This window comes from Octopus sinensis, unplaced genomic scaffold (assembly GCF_006345805.1).
Source record: "Octopus sinensis unplaced genomic scaffold, ASM634580v1 Contig12801, whole genome shotgun sequence".
NCBI lineage: Eukaryota > Metazoa > Mollusca > Cephalopoda > Octopoda > Octopodidae > Octopus > Octopus sinensis.
This window is the reverse complement of record NW_021832744.1, coordinates 3,733-15,000: the sequence shown is the minus strand read 5'-3', so window position 1 is coordinate 15,000 and position 11,268 is coordinate 3,733. Positions and strand designations below refer to the sequence as shown.

Here is an 11,268-nt window from a genome sequence, read left to right as displayed (position 1 = left end):
TATTATTATTATTATTATTATTATTATTATTCATATCATTATTATTATTATTGATTTATTAATTATTATTATTATTATTATTATTATTATTTTATTAGTATTATTATTAATTATTATTATTAATTATTATTATATATTAATTATTATTATTATTTATTAGTATTAATTATTATTATTTTATAATTATTATTATTATTATTATTAATTATTATTATTATTATTATTAATTATTATATATTATCATTATCATTATTATTATTATCACATCATCATCATCATTATTATATTATTATTATTATTATTATTATTAATTATTATTGATTATCATATCATTATTATTATTATCATCATCATCATCATTATTATTATATTATTATTATTATTATTATTATCTTGAAGTAGAATTCTTAGAGCATAATATGGCCACGGCTGGAATGCTTTTCACTTTCTACTCGATATATGACCACCAGGGGCTAAACACCACCACCACTACCAAGAACAACAACAACAACAACAAGCTTTTACGAGTTGAGCGTGGAGAAAGTGTAGATAAACAAAGGGGGGGGGGGTAATTGTCAAATCGTACAAGGGCAGAGTGCTTTCCCTTAGGAAACATTATAAGTTTGGCGTTAACTCTATAAATTATTTTGAAAGCTTTCAGCATTTGGAAAACACAAACGAGAACTTTTAAACATTGGCTTTTCTGGTGGATGGCATCTTAGAATTCTATTTGGCTTAACTGTTTAAAAAAAAAAAGGTCCCTAGAGCTTAGTGCGTGATACACACATAGACACATACATATGCATATATACACAAATGAATATATACAGACACATATATATGCACACACATATGTATAAGAATATATAATAGTATATAAACAATACAATATATATATATATATATATGTGTGTGTGTGTTATATATATAGTATGTATATATATAATATATATATGTATATATATATATATATTATATAACACACACACACATACAGGGTGCGTAAAATAATTTTCAGGTCAGACTAAAGTTTATTTTTTTAAAAAACATATAACAAATAATAACTTTATCAAAAAATGCTTTGAGGATAAAAATAAACCTTCTTTCCTCTAATGTTATTCAATAAAGCCACCTTCAGCTTCAACAACTGCTTCTATATGAGATCTAAATCAACTACATGCTCAAATCAAGTGGTCCTGGTTCATTTTGGACATTACTCTGAATATGTCAGCTTTCAAAGAATCTTTGGTGTTATGGGCATATTCATTGACCCCTCTCTCAACAACACTCCACATGTAATAGTCCAATGGATTGAGATCTGAAGAATTAGGAGGCCAAGTGTTAGGGGTTATGTGATCATGAAATTTTTCAATCATCCATTGCTGTGTTACTAGAGCCATCTGTGATAGTACAGAGTTTTACTGAAACGCATACGACCTTCCATTGTATACACTGTTTATCCAGGACTTAACAATTATTTCCAGGACCTCAAAGTAGGCGGCAGAGTTAACTCTAAGGCTTTGTGGAAAGAAGTAAGGAGACATTACATGTCCTTCCTTGCTGACAACTCCTAAAACCATGACGGTTGCAGGAAATTTTGTGTGCATAACACTTGGAACTTCAGAAGGGTCTGCACATAACCATCTGTCATTTCTTCTGTTAACTTTTTGATCTCGGTCGAAGTTTTTCTCGTTTAAGAAAAAAATCAAATCAAATCTTCTTCTGCTGGATTTTTCAGTTTGTTCAAGAACCTTTAATATCTGATGTAGTGATTTTCTTTTGCTCTTTCTGACAAATTGACCTTTCCTCATTATATACAACACTAGCAGTATCGCCCGGCGTTGCTCGGGTTTGTAAGGGAAATAACTATATAAGCATTTTTAGAGTTACTTCCCTTATAGAAACCGAGCGAAAATGCATTAAAAATGCGGAAAAAATATGGTGATTTTTTTTTTTAAATCGTAGACTCATCGTAGACGCGCGCTAATACACAGAAGGGCTCGATATGAATCACGACTATAAGATACTCGCTTTTGATTAAACTGCACCGCAAAATGTGGGAGTAGTTAGGAATCTAAATCGGTGTAGACAGACACACACACAACTACATTTTTATATATAAGGATTTCTGACTGTTCCTTCTGATACATGGACTTTCTGGGAGTGTAATCAATGGTCTGTTGAACTTGTTGGATACATTCAGATGTTCCGAGGATTCGAGTCTTTCGCTCATCATCGAAAACTTGTGTTTTTTCTATGATTATTACTATGATTATTTCTATGATTATTCCTATGATTATTTCTATGATTATTTCTATGATTATTTCTATGGTTATTTCTATGATTATTTCTATGATTATTTCTATGATTATTTCTATGATTATTTCTATGATTATTTCTAAGATTATTTCTATGATTATTTCTATGATTATTTCTATGATTATTTCTATGATTATTTCTATGATTATTTCTATGATTATTCCTATGATTATTTCTATGATTATTTCTATGATTATTTCTATGGTTATTTCTAAGATTATTTCTATGATTATTTCTATGATTATTCCCATATTTGTCAGGAACTGACCGCAGCAACATATTGCAGATGGCAAAAGGTGGCGTTAGTTATCCATTAGCCTTTGCGGACACAACTCTGTGGAACAACTCGGAAATTGTTTGGATCTATCACAACGAGCTGAACATAAAACAGTGGACCTTGCTCTCAGTATGGCTTCCTCCGGATATTACACGTAAGTTTTTTAATATATATTTTTTTCTTGGGGTGGGGGCAAGCTGGCAGGAACGTTAGCACGCCGGGCGAAATGTTAAGCAGTATTTTTTCTGTCGTTATGTTCTGAGTTCAAATTCCACCGAGGTCGACTTTGCCTTTCATCCTTCTGGGGTTGATTAAATATACCAGTTACGCAATGGGGTCGATACAACACACACACACACATATATTATAATATAAGACATACATATATACTCATACATACACATTTATACACATATCTAAATGTATATATATATATCTGTATAATATGAATATATAAATAAAATAATATATATATATATATATATATATATATATATAATATATATATATATAATATATATATATATACATACATACATGTATATATATGCATATATATACATATAAACATGTTTGCATATATATACACATGTATATATATATGCATGTATATATATATATATACACATATACATGTATATATATATATATATATATATATATATATATAGTGAAGGCGCATGGCTCAGTGGTTAGAGCGTCGAGCTTACTATCTTGAGGTTGTGAGCTCGAATCCCAGACCGGGCTGCGTGTTGTGTTCTTGAGCAAGACACTTTATTTCGCGTTGCTCCAGTTCACTCAGCTGTAGAAATGAATTGCGACGTCACTGGTGCCAAGCTGTATCGGCCTTTGTTTGTCTTTCCCTTGGATAACACTGGTGACGTGGAGAGAAGAGGCTGGTATGCATGGGCGACTGGTGGTCATCCATAAACCACATTGCCCTGACTTGTGCCTGGGAGGGTAATTTTCTAGTTGCAATACCATGGTCAGTGTCGTAACCGAAGGGGGTCCCGATATATATATGATGAGCTTCCACACAGTTTTCATCTATTTACTATATCCACTTGCAAGATATTGCTTGTCCCAGGGCTACAACAGAAGGTTTCTCCTCCCCCCAAGGTGTCATGCATTGGGACTGAAACCTGAAACCTTAGGTTCACGAAGCAACCTTCTTGATGCCACAGACATGTGGGCTTCAATTTTTTGCATGTTTCAATAATCCCCTCGTCTCTTCCTATTTCAGGTGCCTGAAGGCGGCGCAGTGCCCAAACACCCTTGTGCAAGACAGCAAGGAGAGGAAGGCTGCAATGGACAAACTACTGAACAAAGCTCCAGCTTCTTACCCGGGTGCCCTACTCCGTGTAAAGCCAGGGGTTTATAACTATATGAGTACCCGTAACAACCAGTTCACAAACAGGGCCCAAAAGGGTGTAATGATAGTGAAATAAATGAAAAACCCGAATATGCAAGGAATATCCAGAAATAACCCCAAACAATTGCTAATATTTACAGGGGTCGAAAGATGTTTCATTCATAACCCTTAATTTACTGGATATTAGAAGTGTATCCTTATAAAGAAATTTACTAACAGGGGCCAGAAGGCCTTTCCTTTATAACCCAGAAATTTTTGTATTTTAGAAGTATGCCCTAAGCAAGAAATGTATTAACAAGAGATAAATAGGCTTTCCTTTATAACCCCTAATTTTCTGATTGTTAGAATTGTATCCTAAACAGGATATGTATTAACAGGGGTCAAGAGAACTTTATTTTATAACCCCTAATTTTCTGTGTAGAAGAACTGTGCGCAAAGTAATAAATTTACTAACACAAGACCAAAATGGATTTCCTTTATAACTCCTTATTTTTCTTTATGTTTGGATAAGGAATTCACAAAATTGTCTTAGCAGGGTCTCATTTATTTTGAAATAAAGAATTGATCCCTATTTTAGGGGTTCTTGTTAATCTTTTTTCTTTTGCTGTTGTCATTTTCTTTTTTGAAATATAAACAATATCCCCGAAACAGCTGTAAGGCTTTGAATTTTTCCCAATAATAATAATGTATATCACTTGAGATGTTTGCCTTGCCTTAATGTTTGTTGTCCTCTTTAACAATTATATACATACATACATACATACATACATACATACATACAGGGCTCGATATGAATCACGACTATTAGATACCCGGATTTGGTTACACTGCACCGCAAAATGTGGGAGTAGTTAGGAATCTAAATCGTGGGAGACAGACACACAACCTTACTTTTATATATAAAGATTTGTGCAACAACTAAAACATTCGGTTGTGCAAATTGTTGGCACAGGAAACCTGCCCGTGTGGCGGTTTTTGCCGTTTTTGTGGATCTGTTTCAGCTTTTTTAGCGATTTCTGTTTTGGTGTCTTCAAGCCATGAAGTCGTTGTTCTAAAAGAACGCTGTCTCCTTCACAACGCATTAGGACTGTGATTTCCTTACACTCCCTTCCCCACAGCTTCACGAGAGAGGGAAGAAGGGGGAAGCAACATACGTGCAAGCGTGAGCGTGGACGCCAACTCCGCCTCCATCGACACACGAAAAATATGCATTAAAAGGAATAAAAAATGATGTTAAATTATTTTTAAAATCGTACACTCATCGTAGACGCGCGCTAATACCCAGATAGGCTCGATATGAATCACGACTATAAGATACCCGCTTTTTGTTAACTGCACCGCAAAATGTGGGAGTAGTTAGGAATCTAATCGAAGGGGACAGACACTCACACAACTACAGTTTAATATATATAGATATATTTTCTGTTATATTTTCTTTTTTATTTTTTTTTGTTTTGGTTTTTCACTGTTTGATTTGCCTATTAGTGGTTTTATCTCTAATTTAATTTATACAATATATATCTCATTTGTATACTTTGTATATATAATGCGTGCACACACACACACACACACACACATATATATATATATATACACATATGTATATAATGTGTGATTACGTAGTCGGTCGATTCAGCTGAAAATATGCACACCTATGTTAAAGGTGCTGACAAGTTTGCATGACAACTATTTTGTTCCTCAAATGAAAGGCGTCACCTCTAGGACAAAATTCCTCATCTTATAAAATGTGGCCCCAGTAGACCCGAATGAAAGCGGTTATATTACCCAAATGTGAAAAGGGGTCTAAATGGGGCTGGAAGGGGATTAAAATTTAAAGGAGCGGGTGTTTAGGAATTCTCTGTTACATCAAGCTAAAAAATTTGCGCCAGCCTTTTAATCGTCAATGAGTTGCCGTCCATGATAAAGAAGTTTTGAATGCTTGCCATGGTGAGTCTACTGTCGTGAGAAAGAATCACTTCAAAACTTGGTGTTTACGAATTTTCTTTTACATCAAGTTCAAAATTTTACGCCAGCCGTTAAACTGTCACTACGTTGCTGTCTGTCATTAACAAATGCCAGCCATGGTGACACTACTATCCTCAGATTCTATCCCTTCAAACTTTGGTTTCCAATATTTTATTATTTTTATTCAGCTCGCAAGTTCGTCTGTCCCTTTTAAATGTTAGCGTTTTGCTGTCTGCCTTGAAGCAGACCTTTCCATTGCCACTGCCTCATATTTCTGATTGATCTTTCTAAATATTTTATTTCTCAACTTACTCAAGATCTTCTGTTGTTTATAAATGGGAGGAGATAGATAAAGATAGAGAGTAAGAGAAGCGAGAGAGAGTCCGAGAGAAAAGAAAAGTAAGAGAGTGGGAAAGTGAGAGAGAACAAATACGGAGAATCATCATCATCATCATCGTTTAAGGTCCGTTTTCCGTGCTAGCACGGGTTGGGCAGTGTGACCCGGGTCTCGGAAGCCAGGAGGCTGCACCAGCTCCAGTCTGATCTGGCAGTGTTTCTACAGGTGGATGACCTTCCTAACGCCAACCACTCTTTGAGTGTAGTGAGTGCTTTTTTTGTGCCGCCGGCACTGGTGCCAGGGGGGCTCGCAGTGGCAACGATCAACGATCGGTTGGTGCTTTTTACGTGCCACCGGCACAGAAGCAAGTCAAGGCGGTGCTGCAATCGGCCACGTTCGGATGGTGCTTTTTACGTGCTGAAAGGAAGCAACAGAAAGTAACACCCACACTCTTACCCTGCGCGTAGAGCGGATCACCTTCAGCTAGTATATATATATATCTGTAAATGTAATATGTGACAATTATTCGGTAGCCGTGATAAAACTCTGAGTTTCGGATGCCGAGGTGGAAATCCGCGCCATCACCTCTGAAACTTGGAGTTTTATCATGGCTACTGAATAATTGTCACATATTACATTTACAGATATATATATAGATACAGGACTCTTGATATGTTCAACAAAGCGTGACGCCTAAACCAATCAGCTGAACCAACCAATCAGCTTAAGTAATTGAGTGATACTACACACTGATTGGTCAGAATACAGTTTGCAAAACCTAGCAATCTGGAGCCTACACGGCTGTATTTAAGGCACAGATTTAATCATCTCGCTACAGTCAAAAATTGTGAAGCATGACTGTCAACACTACTACATGAACCTGAAGATTGCAGAATTTAATGCATGAAAGTACTAGTTCAATCAGAATGAACATTTAACATTCTATTATTTTATTTTATTTTATTATATTATATCATTATAAGATTGTAAATAAAACATGAAAATCAGACAAGGTTGGAATTCCTTTTATTAATATATTCTTGTATACACAATCACACACACCGTATATCTATCTATCTATCTATCTATCTACTATCTATCTATCTATCTATCTCTCTCTCATCTCTCTTCTCTCTTCTCTCTCTCTCTCTCTATATATATATAATATATTATATATGTATATATTATAGTATTATATATATATATATACATATATATATATATATATATATAATATATACACACATATATATATACATATATAATATACACATATATATAATACTAATATATATATATATTATATATATATATATATATATATAATATATATAGATATATATATATACATATATATATAACACACCCACATATATATATATATATATATATATATATATAATATATATATATATAGGCAATATAGGCACAGGCATGGCTCTGTGGTAAGGAGCTTGCTCCCAACCACATGGTTCTCGGTTCAATCCCACTGCGTGGCACCTTGGGTAAGTGTCTTCTACTATAGCCCTGGGCCAACCAAAGCCTTGTGAGTGGATTTGGTAGACGGAAACTGCAAGAAGCCTGTCGTATATATGTATATATATATATATATATATATATGTTTTTGTTCTCCTGACATTGCTTGGCAACTGATGCTAGTGTGTTTATGTCACCATGACTTAACGGTTTGGCAAAAGAGACCAATAGAATAAATATTAGGCTTACAAAGAATAACTCCGGAGGTCAGTTTGTCGACTAAAGGCGGTGCTCCAGCATGGGACAAATAAAAGAATATATACACATACTCACACACGCGTGTATGTATGTGTGTGTATGTGTGTGTGCTTGTGTGTGTGTGTGTGTGTGCATGCGTGCTTTTATGTTGTTCTCTCCCTCCCTCTCTCCCTCCTCCCTTTCTACATACAATTGCTACCACCACCACCACCACCACCACCACCACTGTTACTGGTATTGCACTATGACTGGTACTGCAACATTGATCTGCAACTGCTACTACTACTACTACTACTACTACCACCACTACTACCACCACTACTACTACTACAACTACTACTACAACTACTACTGCTATTACCACCACCAGCACCACCACCAGCACCACCACCAGCACCACCAGCACCACCAGCACCAGCACCACCACTACTACTACTACTACTACTACTACTACTACTATACTACTACTACTACTACTACTATTTGTGCGATATCTTGACCGCTCCGTACACCACTTCCTCTTCCCGTTACCGCAACCGCAACCTGGCTACTATCACCGCAACCACAACAGCACCAGCACAACCACTGTGTCCTATACTAGTTGCAACTGCAACCACTGCCGGGCCCTGATTCATTCTTGACATTCACTCATGAACGAAAAAGGACTTCGAGATAAACACCTTGGCTCTTTATTTTCCTGTGGTTAGCAAAGATCACGAACGCGCCCTGTTTCGTTGCTATTTTAAACTCTCTGCTTGATATGATAAACATCCGTGATGAATAGATAGATAGATAGATAGATAGATAGATAGATACATATATAGAGAGTTAGACAGATAGATAGATATAGTTTTATCAACAAACAATAAACCACTCGAACAATTCAGGCCAGAAAACATTCAAAACAAAAGATAATGATCGTTTTGTTTTCCCCAAGATTTGTTTCTTCTTTATTCGTGTAAAAAACAAGGGGAAGTCTAAGCTAGGATGGTCTATGAATTTATGGTCTTCTGACTATAAATACAAGTACGGTACTGCGCTGCTAATTAGAAGCAGTTCGCTGAAGACACAGATTCAAGTCGACTTGGTAAGTTGATTTTACGTTTAACCGTATACCCACCCGACTTAGTCCTTTTCTCACCCCATTCCGATTTTTGTTTATTCCTAACTTTGAGGGAAAATTGTTATTTTTTTAATGAAATTTTCTAAGAAATATTTCGTTTTGGGATTTGGTTTGCAAAGATTCTTTATGTGAGTTCGTGTGTTGAAGCATATTCTGTTGTGTCTGGAGAGAGTCATTTTATTTTTGTGCCTTATTATTTAACACACACACCGGTAAAATTTACACTTTTTTCTTATTTTTCTTTTCCTAAAATTTTCGTTACGATTTGCAACCTTTTCAAGAGTCAAGATTCTTACATTATAAGAAAATGACTCTCCCCGGACACAACAGAATATATATATATATATATATATATATATATATAACTTAGAATAACTTAGAAAGGTTTTGGCCAGTATTGGCCCAGGCCATGTCTAACTTAATAGCACCACCTGGCGAAGTCTTTCAGTTCAGGATTTGGGCACCAAGGCCCATTCGAGCAGAGAGTTATTGTTTGCGGAGACATATCCGGGTGTGGGTGGTTTGTCCGGTACTGTTTGAAAGAATTTGTCCAAAGACTTCTTGAATTTTGTGTGGTCAGTTTCTTTTTTGACGTGTCCTGGTGTAATGTTGAAGAGAGCGGGTCCAATTGAAGTGAAATAGTTGTGCCGTATTGTCGTTATGTGATGCGATTTAGATTTTTGTTGTGGACAGATGGCATGTGGTCCAAGCCTTGGATGTATTTTGAAGGTGATGCCAACATCATTCGGACAGTGCTGATGGAATATTTTCCACATCATACAGATAATGTAGCGTTCACGGCATCGTTGGAGTGAATATAATTTCAGCTTCTCTAGTCTACCCCAGTAGTCAAGGTCTGACATGCCATCTATCTTTTTTGTGACCTTTGGGGAGCTTCAATTCTCATAATATTTTGTTTTGTGTAGGGAGACCACAGTGGACAGCAGTATTCAAGGTGGGGTCGGGCAAAAGTGGAGAAGAGAAGGATAATAGCGTGGGAATCTCTCGACTGGAAGGTTCTGAGAATCCAGGAACACATTCTGCGGGCCATGTCAACTTTGCTGCTTATATGTGTAGCCCAGCTTATGTTGTTGTCCACTGTTACTCCCAAGTCTCTGATGTTGTTGGATGCCATGAGAATTTCTCCAGAAGGAAGAGAGTATGGGAGTTTCAGAGCGTCCTCCCTTCTAAAGTGGATCAGTTCGAATTTGTCTTCATTTAGCAACATGTTATTCTTTTCTGCCCATTGGACAACAGCCAGTAGGTCTGACTGAAGGTTTATTCGGTCATCCACGCCATTGATGACCTTCTGGAGCTTGGAATCATCAGCGAAGGTTCTGATGTTACCGTGTTTGATGGTGTCAGTAATATCATTTATGTAGATGGTGAAGAGAAGTGGGCCCAACACAGTGCCTTGTGGGACACCACTGCTGACTTTGGCTGGGCTGGATTTGACTCCTTCGACTACAACATGTTGGGTTCTGTTAGACAGGAAGCACTTGATCCACTGCAGCAGCTTTCCAGTGACACCAATATTGAACAGCTTTCTCAGAAGGATCTTATGATCAACCCTGTCAAAGGCCTTGCTGAAATCAAGGTAGATGACATCAGTGTTGGAACCTTCTCCCAAGGCTCTCAAAATGTCATCAAAATGATGCAGTAGCTGTGTCAGGCAATCTCTTCCATTATGGAATCCATGCTGGTTGGGGTTCAGCATATTATGACTCTCAAGGAAGTGAGTCATACGCGATCTCAGCACCCTCTCAAATACCTTGATGATATGAGAGGTGAGTGAGATTGGACGGTAATTCACGGCAAGCGATTTGTTTCCTTTTTTGAAAACTGGGACAACAGACTGGGATAGAAGGTCCTCTGGTATATATCCAGCATCCAGTGAGTTCCGCCACAGAGGGGGTGCAAGTTGGTTTTGACACATCTTCAAGACACAAGCAGGGAACCTATCGGGACCTACTGCTGAATTATGCTTCATTTCCTTTATTGCTGCTAAGACATCAGGAGCGCCAAATGTTATGTCCGATAAAGTGTATTGGGGAGTAACATCACTGATACAGCCCAGCTCAGTCATATCAGGATTGCTGAAAACAGAGCAATATTGTTTCTGCAATATCTCTCCCATGGTT

At 36.5% G+C, this 11,268-nt stretch overlaps 1 protein-coding gene across 1 annotated transcript in view; it reads left to right on the top strand.

Moving 5' to 3' along the window:
• The window catches only part of LOC115229481 (protein DD3-3-like), a 16,891-nt gene extending 12,333 nt beyond the window's left edge, over nucleotides 1-4,558 (top strand). The window contains exons 12-13 of the mRNA XM_036499219.1: nucleotides 2,580-2,750; nucleotides 3,840-4,558. Of these exons, the coding sequence (XP_036355112.1) occupies nucleotides 2,580-2,750; nucleotides 3,840-3,847 (179 nt within the window). The 3' untranslated portion in view covers nucleotides 3,848-4,558. The remainder of the gene's footprint in view (nucleotides 1-2,579; nucleotides 2,751-3,839) is intronic.
• Nucleotides 4,559-11,268: the final 6,710 nt, after the last annotated feature.